Here is a 17,870-nt window from a genome sequence, read left to right on the forward strand (position 1 = left end):
CCTAATAAGGAACCTTAAAGTCCGAACCTTCAGAAATATGAAAAAAGTTTAAAAAATAATATATTCATTGCAAAAAGAAGTCTAAATATAGTAAATTCGGAACTTTTATTTGCACGTCTGTTTACAAATGTACCCCAAGCTCTCTTCTCACTATAGTTCTAGTAAAATTGAAAGTATCGCAATATGGAATATTTAATATGTTGGTCAGTATGGATACAACACTTACTTATGAGCTTACATTAAATAATAGGTCATTAGTGTTGACCCAAACTTTAAATGTAATATAATGTTATAAAGAATATTTATACCTAATGTAATCCGATTGAGAATAATCTCTTTCAAACTTTACATAGGCAAATTATATACTAACTTTAACACAAGTTTGTTTTTATTCAGAGTATTTAACGGAGTTGCTTTTTTATCCAGAAAATATGAATTGAGTGATAGAAGGATATACGCAATTATGCGAGTTTTCAATTTTGTACTAGTTTTCTGTTTGATTTGTACTATCAAAACAGTGGGATCTGGAACAATAACGGATACTTATGGAAATGTAGCATACGGTAACGGTACGATATCCTGGGCGGACCCACCGTCGGGGATGTCGTACAAAACGGTAAATGGTTATGATCCAGGAACTTTGTCCATGTTATATGATGTTGTCCGGGGATTTGTAAACACTGTCCAGTCACAACCATTTCCATTCAGTAAGTTTTAACAAACGTTTGTACAAAGAACATATGACTGATTGATTTTAAAACACGTAATACTAGTATACTCTATTGTTATTTAGAGAAGGCGCCATGACATAACATAAAAGTTTACATGTACAGTCTTTAGTTTTCTATGATGGCGTTGTCACTTTAATTTTGAATGTCTGTTTGATATATTTCGTCTCTCTTTAACTTATTTTTGAATTCTGAAAATCTCAATACGTTTGTACAATAACCATCCCTTATAAGGATTACTGGTGTATGTAAATAGGACTATCCATATTCCACAGAAAGACCCATGCTATGGTGTTTAACTTTGGTTGTACGAGATGTATAATAACTACTTTATCCTATCCAGTTGGAATGCAAATTTTGAAGCCGATGCCCCATGTTTGTAAACAGAGGTTAAATCTCTGTACGGTGACCTATAGTTGTTAATGTCTGTGTCATGTTGGTCTCTTGTTGACAGTTGTCTCATTGGCAATCATACCACATCTTCTTTTTTATATGTTTGAAAAAGAGCGATATACTTTGAAGATTTTTCATCAATTATATATGTATCTTGAGCTAAAATAGTCGAGAAAGGCAAATGTGATAAAGGTTTTTTTGTTTATTTCAAATTCATTTTAAATTATTTCGAAAATTACCTAAAATGTATCAATATACAATCAAAAATATTAACTATTTATTATCAAACTGCAAATCCGCAAACGAAGTTGTATTGTCTGATTTGTGGATGGCTACATCAAGTCAGTCTGACAGAAATAAGAGTTTTCAATCCGACAGCGGACGTTGTCTGCACGTTATCAATAACCCTGGTAACTCCTTTTTAGTCTATAGATGACCCCACAATGCCATAAATTCTCCATCTTCTGTACATACATGTCCATTTAGAAACACACATCATTCCAGTCAACCATTTTGAGAGATACTCACTAATTCAGTAATCTTAATTGTGTTTTCCGAAGATCTTAATGAACTATTTGCCACTTGACGTTAATCCATTAGCCGGTAAGTAAGCAAGCTATCTTCAAATTATTATTAGTTTTTATTATTTTCTTCTTCTATCTATTTGATTTTGTGACTATTTCATACCGTGAGGGGTCGTCGTTTTGTTATACTGGATGATATAAAAAGAAAAAGCGAGGATGTGAAATCTCAGGCACATCTAAAATGTTACCTTTTGAAAAAACTCGAACACAATTAATATTTTAAGAGGATATTTCTTTCCAAATTTGTTCACCCCTGTTATCACTAAGTAGCAAAATAACATTTGTGTTTTATAGCTAACCCCACAATTGAAATAAAATATTAATTTGTTTTGCTTAAAAGACGTCACTGACAAAAAGCTATCATGATTGATTTTGCAGTTTTGATTTCTACTGAACACACAGATTCAGACTGCATGGAAACATGTAAAATATAATATTTATTTTAGTAAAGGAAGATATGGTTAACGAGATCTGACACAAAAACGTGAATATGCTCAGCACACGACTGTCGGAAAATGACAGTTCCAAGTTACTATCTTGAGATAAGGCGCATACGGTCACATGTTAAAGAAATCTCTCGTTGACAAAGGTGAAAGTCGAGCAATATTTTTTTTGGGGTTAAAATGAGACATTGGTGAGAAATAAAATAGTTTCGTTACACAAAATAAACATGAGCCTGAATATTGATGTCAAACAATTCTCATGGAAGTCTTTGTAAAAATATCAAAGATACAATTGATCACGTATTCACTGTATGAAACATTGTAAACTATTTTCTGCATATCATCACTGTTGAAAATCTCAATATTTTGAATTGTAGATATAATAAACGATGTTCTAAATGGAGGTTTTGATATAAGTACTCGTTATATGGAAGTAAGTAAAATAACTTGGACAAAGAAAAAAAAATTTAATTCTCTCTAGTTTATTATAATTTATTACTTGTAAGCAGAATGATGAAAACTAAAAAGGAAATATATTTCGTGAAGAATATTTAAGAATGAATAAGGATAAGGAAAAGACAAATTTTTAATGGATGAATTGAACCAAAACATGTAATAAATTATAATTTGTGTCTATGTTAGAACCTAGGGCCTATTTGTGTTTGCAAGAGAAATATAAAGATGGTGTATGCCAATGAGACATCTATCCACCAGAAACCAAAGGACGAGAATGTTTAAATTTTATATATAACCGTACTGCCCTTAATAATGATCAAAACTCAGCATTGAAAAATATTAAACAAGTTAAACGAAAAAATACAAACGGCCTGATAATTCATGTTACCGAAAACAATCGTGGCAGACAATAATAATAAAAAAAACCCAACTGAATAACAGAGTTCTGGAGGTTTCATCAAAATTTTAATTCTGGAAGCAACTTTTAAATTACCTGGCAGCATAGAATAAAGAAAATATAACCAGGCAAGCCATGTTTTTCTAGGGTTAGAGTAGTTAGCCATTACTCACAAACCTCATGCCATGCATTTAATATCGGAACATAAGTATATTTATTGATACTATGTAAAACCCCTAGAATATCAAGTTGTCTATATATTCGGCCCTATTCTCCAATTGAGCAGTTGTGAGAGATTATACAATTACGTAGCTCTCTTCAAATTCATTTTTTTTTTGCAACACCTCATTGAAGAGCCTGTAGTGAGTGTGTTTGGTCTGTTGAAAAATAGATAAATTCTGCCATACCCAATTTTCGCAGTGATAGTCCAAACGGGATCATCGTTATACCTTCGTTATACCGGATGAATGACTTGATGGAACGAACATATTAGTTGTATTTCTTTCGTTTTGCAAACTGAATGTGCATGTAAAACAATTTCACTAGACATTAAGGATGTATGTACATGTCTGAGGAGCCAAAAATACTTGAATTAAACTTTTTTTCTTAATCTGATTTTTGGATTCATAAGACTGTAACAAAATAATTAGTGAAGAAAAAATCATATGGTGGTGCACTTCTCTTTTTGATACGGCCCTTTGAAAATGGCCAAATTTGATTATTTTTACCATTTTTCATCGATTTTTACCAATTTTTGGGCTATTATCGTGAAAAAAATCACAGTTCCACAATTAAACTTTTTTTCATACTTTCTATAAAGATGAAGTGGACCAATCTAAATGCATTTTACTTTAAAAAAAACTATAGGTAGGTGTTAATATAAGAAAGTTTTATCATGTTTTGACGCTTTTTTTGTGTAAAATTTACCATGTTGTCAATTTTCTATTTTTGTGATTTTTCTCAATTTTAAGAACAAAGTGCATATTATTTCAACTTTTTTGTTATAAATGATTGAAAAAATACATATCTAAGAAATTTGAAAAGACCAAAAGGATATGGGATGTACATGATTCTTGTAAAATCAATTTTTGAATCCCTCACCCATTTTCTTAAAATTTTGGCTAAAAATACTGACTTGATTGGTTGTAAAATTTGAAAACTGGATTACTCAAAAACCGTTCATTGTAAATACACATTTTTTTTCACAGAGTTATGTTTGATTATAATTTTTTTTAAATTTTCACTCGTATCACATGTTTTGGGAATAATTCAAGAACGAGATTTAAACGAGACCGGACGAGACTGAAAAGTCAGAGGAATACATCATTAAAAGAGACAAAAAGATCCTGATGTATAGCTAGGTATGTGATGTTGTGAACCATTAAAAAAATGAAATAAAAAACTGAAAGGCCATAATAAAGTGCATTTTAGACTGATATTTGGAATATCATATGAAGATCAAGTTTTTGAAAGAAAAAAAAATCATTAAAAGAAATGCAATTTATTTCAAAGAATCACATTTTGTGGAAATATATAATCTATAAAATATTGTTGTTTAATTTAAGCTTATAGACGTAGTTACGGGGTTCGCTGTATGTTTCGTCATTGGACTATTGTTTGTCATCTTTTTTCCGTTGTGTGGATGTTGTTTCTGTTGCTGTCGATGTTGTGGAAATTGTGGCGGAGATCTGAAATACGTAAGTTTTAAGATCTTAATGTAGTATTACGATATTTTTAATTCATAATATATCAATGTTAATATAAAAAGAAAACAAACTAATCGGCTGTTTAGAAGTTGGTTAATGGTCCTCATATTTTGAGTAAATTCATGATGTACGCCACAAACTAACTGATTCATGAACATTTACACTAAAGCTGCATTCTTCACAGATTTACTATAGATTGTTTATCTTTCTGTTTTTTTGTTTATTAACTTTTTGATAAGTTAAGTTATCTATATCTCTATACTAAGTATTGATTGTTCTTTACATAAGTATATTGCGTCTTTTAGTAACTAACATTTAATTTAATGTTTCTCCGACATTATTGCATTCTCTTTATTTTTGGTCCAGTTGTTTTAGTGTAAACTTTAAAATATTTAAACTATAACTTGCTTCGTCGAAGATAAGAACGCGAGCAGATGTATTTTAGTCACGTTTTGAAATAAAAATAGCCAATATTACTAAAAACAATATTCCTTTTAAATAACATTTACCATAGTTTAAAAAATTTCCAACATAAAGGGATATTTAGATATTTCAATGTATAAATAAATATTTAAGATTAAGATTGTCTGTTTATTATAGGAATTAACTTTTTAAAACTATCAGATCCACCACACGTCGGTCAAATTAATAAGACTTTATAAACTAGCTTGTTTTCTCAAGGAAATATCAATGTTAAAAAACACATGTTAAAGATCGTCCGATTATATACCTTTACTGTAGTCGGTCATCATGACAAACATTCTTCAACTTCCAGTGTATTTCATCATAATTCTTAAGTTTTCAGATTGGGGAAGATATTTTTCATTGTACATAGTTTTTATATATTTACTCAGGAAGAAGACCCTAATGAAGACTGTAAGAGAATGGGATTTGCACAAGCACTGTTTATAATGTCACTTCTCTTGGCGTAAGTAAAGAAGGTCATAGTCCACATTGCTTTATCCAGTAAAATAAAATTATTGAAATTAAACTTTTCATGCTGACTGAATATATAATTTTAGAAAAATCTTTTCAGGGGTCTTTTAAGATGAAACTTTTGAAAGAAATAAATCATTTTGAATTATATTCTTTTTAAATGTGCGAGAGGACATGCGGGTAAACGTCAATGAAACACACAAACTCGAATTTAGATGTACACACACCAAACTCAACATCTTTTAACTAGTATCTTTATAGTCGATCATACGGTTAAGGATTTATCTCATTGTTTAATGCCGTACGGATGCATAAAATTGCTTACATCCATGGAATTCATTTGAACTATGGTGGATAGTTGTCGCAATGGCAATCAAACCACATCTCCTCCTTTTTTTTTTTTAATTAGTCAAATTTTGAATCAGTAATCTTTACATAATGGTACTAACATGAGTTAAGCATTATACATTAAGTGATATAGAACGAGGATTGACTTTGCCATGATATCATTTGCCATTTCTTTAGGTAAAAAGTAACCATATATTATTTTTCCATTTCATGTTTGCGGTTTTGTTTTTTAAGTAGTTAACACATTTTTGAGGTTACATCGAAAAGACAGAAAAAATATTAGTCATTCCTCATAGTTTAAATTTCCACTTTCAGGACGTCAGCAGCATGTGTGTACATAACCAATGACAACTTTACTGTAGCCATTAAATATGCTGATACTTCTATTGCTGACAACCTAGATGACGTCAACACATATATTAACAATACTATTATGGTAATGCTTTTATCTATTTCTATATGATTTAATTTTGGATGTAATATGACTTCTATAATTCTCTCTAAGTTTTTCGTCTATCCCCTTATATTAAATAACTTTCTCATGTGACTGCAACAGCAACAATGTTTTTTTTCATGATTTACTCCTTACAAAAGGGAACTTAGAATTTTTTATTTGTCTATTCGAAATAACCTAGAAAATGTGGTGCACACATACAAAAAATGCTATACTGTCATTCCTTATGTAAATATATATGTCGTGTACAAGTTGCGATTTTGTACAGGTTATAACATGTACAAAATTATTGTACATGTTATAACTTGTATAATGCAAAAATACAAGTAATAACATGTACAAAAGTACCTCATACATGTTATAACCTGTACAAAATATTGCTTAAAAATGATTTTAACTTGTACAAAATTTAAAATAAATCTTAATGAAGTAAAATATACATTTAAATTTACCACTGCATAAAGGAACAACAATAAATAGGCCAGAAAATGTCTTTTTTTCTGTAAAAGACAATGATCACAAAGTTTCGGAAATATATGTTTCATGACTTATATTGGCAAAATGTGTTTTCATGTAATTGTATGTTTTATCGCTGCAGTCCATCATGGCTTAAATAAATGTGAAACTATTTACTAAAAGCTTGCAATCCTCAATAACAATTATAATTAGATACTAGTCACTAAATTCTTCCAAAAAAATTAAGAACGATTCCTAATAGTTTTGGGAAAAACTCCTCCCTCTCGATTTTTAGCATGCAAAGACTAAAACAATGTCTTATATGCTTACTCTGTAAAAGCAAGAGAGAGCTGAAATAGTTTTCATTGGACCACGCTTCATTATCAATATCTTTGGATCTACTCTTAAACATTTTTGGCCTTCAGCATGACTTATAAATAAGATCATTGCATGAGGCGAACGTCATTTTGATGTTTTAAATATATATCCTCTACTTTGAAAGCATGTATTTGTTGCCTTTGGATCCGATGTTGTCTGCTCCATGGGCAGGTTTTTGTCTTTATGACACATACCCCATTTCAATTCCAAATTCTATTTGTAGACACATCTATCCTGGCTAACCTGTTATGTCTTTTAGTGTCAACTAGAATGAAAGTATTTTACTATTGCCTTCAAAGTGGACACTCACAATTATAATTCATCAAATAAAGTTATGTCTACAAATAGTCATAAGAGGATCATAAGACATGTCCTAAGATATATCTCATGACAGGTCTTAGGAATGCTTTGTGATACCGACCCCTGGTCATTAACTGTATCAAAAAGGACAAAAGACACTAACATGAAGGAATAATAAAAAAGTTATGAAAATGTTATTGAGGTCAATATCATCTGTTGCGATAATAGAAAAATATCCTTATTTTTTTATTTTGTACAAGTTAAAACCATTTTTAAGCAATATTTTGTACAGGTTATAACATGTATGAGGTAATTTTGTACATGTTATAACTTGTATTTTTGCATTATACAAGTTATAACATGTACAATATTTTTGTACATGTTATAACGTGTACAAAATCGCAACTTGTACACGACATATATACTGATATTGTAATGGATACTTTTCATTTACATATATCAGAGTTGGTGTACTCAGCGCTGTTAGTAATGTTTTTTGCAGTTCTGTGATCTTACTGCGTAATCAGTTTTCGTCCTACTGTTCCCTGATTTTAAAATGTTGTTCTCTCTTCTCTATAAAATTTGTTCAAATGCAGATTCCACTGACATTGCGATATGATCCTGAAGTCTAACAAATATGGAAAGATTACATACATTATACTTTGAACTTTGAGTTCTGATTTCAAAGTAACACTCTGGTACAATCTTTATTTGGACTAATGATCCAAAGTGCGTTTATGTCTCACAATACGTAAGCATTCATCTTTTAACTTGTATCTTTTACCAGTGTCATTTGCAAAAATTGGTAGACTTGAATATTGTTTTCCTATCTGTGTCTCATCGTTATTTGCAGGCTACCCGGTCCTCATAAAATTTGCTGGTCGCATGCTTGTCTTAGACTCTTTAAAATGTCAATTACCATGCATTGTGTTTGTTAGCATGCTTCAGAAGCAACTTTGTTTTACGATATTACAGCAAAATGCATCGAGTGTGTAGTTTAAGGTAATATATTTGGTTAGCTTGCATGTGAGCTGAACCATGAAGTCATTATTAGGTTAGGTAAATGACCCTCCTTTGAGAGTAGACCAGTTCGACAGATAAACAATCTATCTTTTTGTATGACTAGACTACACCAAAAGGAGGGTAGTATACCTAACCGAATAATGACTGAAGCTAACAAACAAGCGAATCAAAAATTATACTTCTACCTGCACACTCAATGCATTCTGCTGTATGCCCTATATTAGTAAAACAGTTCTATCAAATTTGTCTTGCTACATTTTGGCGTATTGGTGTTCACATATATGTTAGTAATATTGCTGCTTTTTTGTTAAAAAAAAAATCTATTATAATATACATTTTTATTTTGTATTTGCCAGTTGAGATCCACTTCCATCATACTTAAATTACAAGAGTATTTACATTGTCTTATTTATATTCATATACTTAGCAATTCCAATATGTGGCAGTTGGCATGTACACTATTGTAAGCGATTCCATAACGGCTGATATAACTGGTACGTACATATATATCCATTGCAATACCTATAACTTAAAAGTGAAAAAGTTTCAAATTATTTAAAATTTAAGATGAACCAGACTGAGTACTGTGTTATTACACATGTAATCAATAAAACACAAATCAACGCGTTAGTAGTTTATGGGGAAATTTCACTATGCGCACCTATAAACATTAGTTTAAGCTGTCGAGTATGTTACGTGCAGATAAATAAAATAGTAATTTTTGTTTTTTGCAGGTATTGGGAAGGTAATGTCGGATGCAGTTCAAGCAAATTTAAACATAACCCCAGTCATAACGGCTGTGACGGATCTGGATACGTGTGAGTTGACTAAGCAAAAATTAACAAAATCTAAGAATGGAAAATTTTAATCGTAGTAAATTTTCATGATCCGCTGTGAGAAGGTTTTAAGTAGAAGTTGATAAACCTTTAACACATTGCTTATTGTGAATCTGTGTTTTAGCATTCATTTAAGTATTTTGCCATTTTATCTATGCTTATGAATTATAGTAGCACATAATGGTTTCATAAATCATGTTTACTCAACGATCTCCTTAAACTCCTGGATTTATAATTAGCATTTCCTTTAATACTTCCTTTACTTCCATTTAAAAATGTTCTAATATTTGTACATTTTATCTTCTTAAATCGCATGATGGTATCATGTTAGCGTGCTTACACTGAGTGCAGAAAGCAGTGATTTTACCAGGAAATGGGAATACGGTGCTTTTTTGCTTTGGACGCGGCATGGAACTAAAACGAAAGATTGATCGACTCGGATTTAGAGTAAGGTTCGGGGTGGGTTGGTCGCGGATTTTAACTTATGAACTAGTGAGGAACAAAAACTCGACTATGCTTGTCCAGTTTACAGCAGATTTCAAATATATATCACTTGATACAAAGTCAGGAATATGACAGTTGTTGCCCATTCGTTTGATATGATTTATCTTTTGATTTTTCCATTTGATTAGGGACTTTCCGGTTGGAATTTTTCTCGGAGTTCAGTATTTTTTTGGATTTTACTCTTATTAAACAAGTTCTCGTACAGACATGGATGTACTAATTGCAACTGGACGATATAAATCTATCTTAATCAGAATCGTAATCACAACTCAATACCAAATGACAATTTTTACCTTAGGTTGCATTGATCGCTAATTTAAAACGATAGATGTTGAGAAGTTTCGGGGATGATGCAGTATGTACGTGAAAATGTTGCGAATATTTACGAATTTGTTGATCAATCCGAAAACAATTACTTATGTCTTAATAATAACGTACTGTTTAAGAAGATACTTTTGAACTATTTTAGCATTGCAAGCAATAAAAACAGCGCTGGACCAATCTGTTACCGACATAACAGCTTTACAGTCAGCTGCTAATACGCTGACGACAGATCTCAATGCTCTGTCATCAGATATTGGTACAACAAAATCTAGTTGTTCATCAGACTGTACACCTACAACAGCTTGTGATGGCTTTGACGAAACAGCACTTGCAGTATCAGCGGATTTCAGTACTGTAAGTTATGCACATACTAGTATATAAATTTTAGTCAGTCGGTGTGGCTGAGTGGTCAAGAGCGATGGATACAGTGCAGCCGGCGTGTCTCGATATCACAATAAAATGAGTTCGAATAGAAAAGGAAGAACAAACAATTTGCAGATTTACCATTGTTGTTCTAATATTAACAGTAGTTATGAATATAAAATGTGTTTTGAGCCGTATATCAGTTTTAATGGTGATCCAATGGATGGATCTGTCGTAGAGTTGTAACTTATTTAGATGTACTTATAAAACTGTAAAAATAGTATTATTAGCTGATTTTAGCCTGCTTTTTTCCATGCCATCATCCTAACATGTTTAGTAGATTACTTGAACTTATATAAATTACAGCATGCATATTTTATTCCTAGTGATATAATTTTTAGAAACCAGCAAATCATGTTTTATTAATAATTTGTCCTCATTCTGAATTTGTTTGAATTATTTGTTGCTGTATGTTAAGCAAGTAACAACTTACCAATCAATCATTAGTGTTTCTTACCATCTTTACAAACATACTTTACTATAGGTTATGTATTAATGATAAACAAAAGATTCTATATTGTAACATTGTAAAAAAGAGGCGGAAAATACCCAAGGGATATTTAAACTCTTAAGTCGAAAAAAAACCCTGACAATGTCATGTTAAAAACGAGAAAACAAACAAAAAAACATACAACAATCTACAATACACAATATAAAAACAACATCTTAAGCAACACGAATTCAACCCAGAAACCCGGTCTAAACTGACATTCTTGCTCAAAGTTTTTCATGTGAAATATATGATACATATGCGTATTGGCTTCGTTTGCAAAAATCATGTTTACGACAGTAACAAGCCTCGTTTTCAAAAATCATGTATACGACAGTAACAACACTACATGTATTAGTAATAGTATTGCGCTACCATATGTTAGTACGAATCAGTTTAATAATATTGTTAGTTGAGTATTTGCAAACATTAACGCTACAAGTCCTACATCGTATTGCTATAAGAGGATACAGCTAGAACAGGTATAAACTACAAACTTGACGAGCTTCGATACTTGCGTCGTAGATAATTATACTTTGATTAAAAGCATTCATTTGTATCACCAATATGTAACAAAGCTTCTTTATTCATGTTTACAAATCTTTTATTAACATACATGACAAAAGCGTTCAATTTCTTGGATATTTTTGAAATTTAAACCAATACTTTTGCTTCGACTAGTTTTCTTTACTAAATATACATAGATTAGTTTAGATTTTTCACATGTTTCAATAAGGATTTTAGGGCATGATGAATGTTTTATATGTAATTTGTCATTGATGTATTCATAAAAATATTTGTTTTAGCTGCCAGATTTAACCAGTGTACAAACCTCAATTGACGGCGTTGTTGCTCAAAACCTTACTGGAATAGCGCAAACCGTAAGTTCTTTTAACAAACCATTTAGTTGACGAATCACGCGAGTGGCTTACGAAATTATTAGCCTGGTATAGTTGTTGGTGTACGTTCCGTTCCAAAGAATAACACCAGCACAGTAATCAGCCTGTATGCACTTGTCTGAAATTTCGTTGGTACATTTCTTTTTCTATAAGTTAAATGTTAATGAATTTTTCAAATCATTATAATTACTAATTGTTCTACATGCGTAGTGATCTTGGCAAACCTTACCAAACAATTTTTTTCTTATTTGTTTTAACACTATTTTGATCTAAGCGCTATCGAGTCTTTTGTAGAAGACACAAGGGCCTGATATATAAACCACGCCTACTTTACATTGTATAACTGCACTGCAAGGCATACACTCTAGTCTAAAAGTATGTATAGCTGGTTTTCTTTCTCTAGGCACAGTCGCAGTTGGACAACATGGAAACAACCATTGATTCATCTACTTCGTCAGCAAGATCATGTAAGTATCCTTAATACTAAAAAAATATTTAGTTAAGAGCATGAGAAATTTTAAATAACTAGATATAAGATATAACAATTTTATGTTATTTTCCCTATATGCCAATGACTTATAATGTCATTCACATATAAAAATAAGAAGACACATAATTATTGCCGATGAGACAATTTTCAACCAGATTCTAAACGACGTAGTTATTTCGATTTTTCGACAAATTAAACTCATTTTCAAAAATACAAGTTATAATCTAATTTAAAAGTGAGCAATAGCTGACAGTAAATACTTTAGATTTGTATGTGTGATTTCACTTACATACTTTCATTTGTTTGTTACATTTAATAGCATTTACCTATTTTGACAGGACATTTTAAATTTATACATTAATGTTCTTTTTTAGCAAAGAAAGTCTTTTTTATGACTTTTGTTTTGTTACCATATCATGAACTACTTCCTGAATAAAATAAAACGTTTCGATCGAAATCTATAAAATTGTGGGTTTTTTTCTTTTTCAGCAATACAAAGTTCACTGGATAGTTTTAAATCAACACTGAACACGATGGTTGACGATTTTGTGACTCAAGTAAATGGTGTAAGTAGATACATTAAATGTGTATATAAGAAGGAAAAGTTTCCGGAATTATTCTTAACCGAGAATATCAAACTCTTTTGAAAGACTCTTATCTCAGAAATGTCTATGTTATATAGTTATGTATCTACAATATTTAGAATAAGTAGTTTACAAATTGTATGCGTCCGAATCGCTTCTCTGGATTGACCTTCAAAAACAAAACTCAAACCTGAATATTTGAAAATCAAGGATATTTTAGAACCAAAGAAGTGAATGGATTCCGATTCTGGAAACTCTATGGACGGATTTGTGTTCTATGTGAAAAGAATAAAAAACTGAATTATTAAATTGACGGTCACTGAAATTAAGATATTGTTCAAGAAATCGGAAATCAATGTCTCCAATGATTCTGACACCCCTAAGATTCAATGTTTTTGTTTTGGGATTACAAACAGCGGGGTAAATAATAATTTGCGGTATAAGGATAATACAAGTATAAGCGTATGACACACGTTGCATTATGTTACATAATCAACTTTGGATATGAATTAATTCTAATGGTAAATTAAAATGACTTTAACTCAAAATCAATCTGAAAATAAAGAATAAACCAAACTTCAATAGATATAAATACTGAGTATTATATATAATCGACAAATCTAGGAATTTATATAACTATTATGATTTTACACTTTTCATCATTTCTGCATCATTAAAGGTAATTATGGATTATTAGAGATAGAGAAATAAAATGAAGGGAAAACACGACACAACTTAGGAGCATACATTGTAGGAGAAAACTTTAATTGTCTAAGATATAAAATGTCTGATTGTATATACTTTTATGATTCTTTTTCTTTATGTCTGATTTAAAAGGCCATAGATACATATTCACTGAAAACGGAGATTGGCAAATTTTTCCAGTCTGCAATAGATTACGACGTATACAGGTTAGTTGTAACATTAGAGCGTCTATATAAATAAAGACAACAGTAGTATACCGCTTTTCGAAAGTCATAAACCGATTGACGATCGAGAGACAACAAATCCGGGTTACAAACTATAACTGTTGGAAACACACCAATTATACAAGGAAAACAACGAAACAACAGAAACACTTAAGTGCAACAAACCACCAAACGACAATGCAACACATACAGCAACGAACCATAAGATAAAAGTTGCCATTTTATATCATATAGTACTTGAAATACAGAAATAAAACAAAAAAAACAAATATAACTGAAGAGGCACATACTATTGATAGTGCCAGGATCATAATATAAGACATGTTAATTCCTATGGAATTAGAATATAAGAGTTATAAAAAAACTGTATTTGTCCTATTAAAATCGAAATATTTCTAAACGGTCAGTGTAAAATATCAAAAAAATATAATGCCTTCCTATGTTTAAATGAGCATCCTTTCTCAATTTTATTTTATAGAGTAGTATATGAAGGAATTATTTCTTAAATTGACATACTGTTTAACATTTTTACATATTAACATAAAATCAAAAAAATCTTCAACGTGTTTCTATTTTTGACATCATCTAGTTTATGAAAATATTCTCCTTCTTCTATTGATTTTGTCTTTCCACCTGCAGATCAGAAAATAAGAATACATTCATAACTTCACCTTTGAAAGACAACGTTGTTTATCATTTTTAAAACAAATTCGAATTCAAATGCTTAACGTTAATAAATAATTGAAAAAGCAATGTTTTATGCAGTTCTGCTTATACTTAGAGAATAATACATGGCAAAATCTGTATCACATGCCGTACCATCCCGATATACCAATATCAGCCTGAGGGCCTTTAAGCCCGATGTCTGATATAGGTCGAGGGTGATACTTTATGTGATACGGATTTTGCTATGTTTTATAAGCTTACTCATATATTTCAACTGGAGAGTATATATGAAATAAAAATAAAATGCTTTTTGATCCCAAGCACCTGGGTTGCCTTCCTTTCGACTTTTGTCTTGTTTTAAAAGCTTTAAAAGAACTGCTCAATTATTCATCCGAAGCACTTGGGTTACCCTACAATTTGCGTATTGTTGTTTAAAGTGTTTTGTAAAATATTTCATTGCGTTCTTCTTTTATTGTTGTATTTCATGTGTCAGAAAATATAAAAACTCTGCGTTTGTGACGTCACATGCCAAACACTGACGTCATTCAATAAATTGCGTCACGCCCGAATGACCCTTCATTTAGGACATTTTGAGGATAATATTTCTTGAGAAACTTGCATAAACAAAAACGGACTAAATGTAAAAATGAGGAAAAAAAATAATAGGGGTGTGATAAAGGGTGCGATAAAGGGTAGGGGTGTGATAAAGGGTATGATAAAGGTCGCGCATAACAGTTGCGCGATATGGATTAAACAGGCTGTTTATTTAATATTCAAAACTGCTGTATTTACTACTAAATATATGATAAATACAAATATTAAACATAAAATTCTTATATATAATAGTCAGTCTGGAACATTGCAGGAAAATGTGCATTATCTTTTATTAAATAGAGAGAATATATTTTGTTTAATTTGTTTTTGAGATGCATTTTAATATTGATTATTTTATTTGTTTTTTTAGACAATATTTTGGTTACGGGTTGATGGGATTATTCTCTTTTATACCACTGTTAATGATTGGTGGAATAATGTGTGGTTGTTGCTGTGGTGATGCTGAAGCAAAACCATCAGAGAGACCATGCTGTTCAAGTTGTGGAGGATGCCTTATGATGCTGTAATATATATATAATAGATCAATATTATTTAATGTTGCTTTTTACAATTTTATAATTACAATAGTCCTTACTATTTCTGATACTGTTGCAATTTGATACTTGAAGCACTACATGATTTTTTACCAGCGGCTAATACACTTTCAGGGTAAACATGTCGAAATGTACTGTTACATTGTTTATTTGTATATTTCTCTGATAACAGTGTTCTTGCAATGATTTATAATGTATTCCTTTCATGAAATGTTGTCATTTAAGCGGTATATTCAACATAACAATAAAGCGCGAGGTTTTGCTAGCCTCAAAACCAAGTTCAACTACCATTTTGTTTTAAAATGTACTATACCAAGTCTAGAAATTGGCAGTTGTTATTTAATAGTTAGTTTCTGTGTATGTTGCATTGTTTGGTATGTTTTTTGTTGCACTTCAGTATTTCTGTTGGTTCGTTGTTTTGATCTTATAATCGATGTGTTTCCCTCGGTTTTACTTTGTAACCAAGATGTATTTTCTTTCAATCGATTTATGACTTTTGAACAGCGTATACTACTGTTGCCTTTATTTAGAGCTTGCCTTAATAAAGGAACTATGAGCATTATTAGGTAGGTATTAAGTTTTAACTTTAATAAAGAAACTTTTAGCATTATTAGGTACGGTATTTAGTTTTAACTTTTATGTTTGTTGTAAAAATTCCGGTCGTTCAGAGAAAAATGCCTCCTAATCTGAACTTTGATACAGTAATAATATTTTATCGTCCACGATTGTTTTGTGCTGTTTAGTTGCTGTGTTTTGTCTTTAAACTTTAATTTCAACTTTATTCATTTTGCGGTTTAAAATCTTCAATCAATTCATATTTTTTTCTTCTCTTGAAGTTAGAAATACATATTTTATCAATCAGATTAATCATGAAACAATATAATTTATTCAAACAATGCAAACTCGTGTATGATATACACATAGGTAGAGGCAAACAATTTTTGAATTATTTCGCTTTTTGTAGATCATTTAGAATTCATTGACTTTTACACTAATGCTATGTTTATTTTGTAGTGCTGTAGCCATCATGTTTCTGATTGGCGCATTATTGATGCTACTTACAACTGTTACCTTTATGATTGGCGGAAACTTGGAAAAGATCTGCCAATCGTTTATTGATCTTACCGTATTCAGTGATGTATGCATATTTAATCAAACTATTCCATCGTTAAAACCCAGTAGAACCCCAGTGGAAGTGAAGTTTTTGCAATGACTTGGTGTCTGTCATTCGTTACCATTTCTCATGTCATATTTTTGGTTGAATATTATACAATTGTAATTAAAACCTTTATAAGGTAAATTTGTCTAGAATCTCAAATCCTAAAATTGTCTTGAAGTTATTATTTGGGGACTGCATACACACATGCATGCTTTATGATGGCAATGAACCTAATTTTTATTTTAAGACTACTAATATATGTAAAATAAAAACCTGTGATTATTTATTTTAATATGTTAGTTAAATATTTTCTTCGAAGTGAAAAATCTAAAAAAAAAAGAGTTTTGAATGAGAGAATTTAACAAACGAATATCTCATTTTTAATTGATGAGATAGAAGTCGATGAAATATGAATAATACTACAAAATTAACATGAAACTCCATTTTGAATCACATTTAAAACTACTTTTTGAAATAACACTACCAATAAAAAACGTTTGACAAGAATATAAGAAAGTGTGTGCTATGTATATCTTATCATATGGAGACAGAATAATATAAAGCAAAACTTGATTTCGATTTGAGATTATCAATTTTAAAATTGTCTAACATAAACGAGGATTTAATGCAGAAGATTGGGTTTATTTGGATAAGATACAATAGAAGTACAGTAATTGCTATTTAATATAATCTTTCATTTTTTTCAGAAGTTTTATATTGTTCAATCATTTAGAACTATTCAATGCTCTTCGTATTTTCCCCTTTTCGATGTGATGCTGGCTATAATAAGAGCTCTAAATCTAGAAAAGAACATAA

General features: G+C 30.6%; 1 protein-coding gene across 2 annotated transcripts in view; it reads left to right on the forward strand.

The window, feature by feature from the left end:
- Positions 1–349: 349 nt before the first annotated feature.
- Positions 350–17,870, forward strand: part of LOC134715244 (prominin-1-A-like) — a 35,985-nt gene continuing 18,464 nt past the window's right edge. For both annotated transcript variants that reach the window (XM_063577296.1, XM_063577297.1), the window contains exons 1-14: positions 350–707; positions 2,526–2,581; positions 4,567–4,698; positions 5,562–5,635; positions 6,307–6,427; positions 9,030–9,096; positions 9,337–9,420; positions 10,412–10,620; positions 11,986–12,060; positions 12,482–12,545; positions 13,058–13,134; positions 13,990–14,063; positions 15,712–15,864; positions 16,910–17,033. In XM_063577296.1, the coding sequence (XP_063433366.1) occupies positions 464–707; positions 2,526–2,581; positions 4,567–4,698; positions 5,562–5,635; positions 6,307–6,427; positions 9,030–9,096; positions 9,337–9,420; positions 10,412–10,620; positions 11,986–12,060; positions 12,482–12,545; positions 13,058–13,134; positions 13,990–14,063; positions 15,712–15,864; positions 16,910–17,033 (1,554 nt within the window). In that variant the 5' untranslated portion in view covers positions 350–463. The remainder of the gene's footprint in view (positions 708–2,525; positions 2,582–4,566; positions 4,699–5,561; positions 5,636–6,306; positions 6,428–9,029; positions 9,097–9,336; positions 9,421–10,411; positions 10,621–11,985; positions 12,061–12,481; positions 12,546–13,057; positions 13,135–13,989; positions 14,064–15,711; positions 15,865–16,909; positions 17,034–17,870) is intronic.

The sequence above is a fragment of the Mytilus trossulus genome, chromosome 4 (assembly GCF_036588685.1).
Source record: "Mytilus trossulus isolate FHL-02 chromosome 4, PNRI_Mtr1.1.1.hap1, whole genome shotgun sequence".
NCBI lineage: Eukaryota > Metazoa > Mollusca > Bivalvia > Mytilida > Mytilidae > Mytilus > Mytilus trossulus.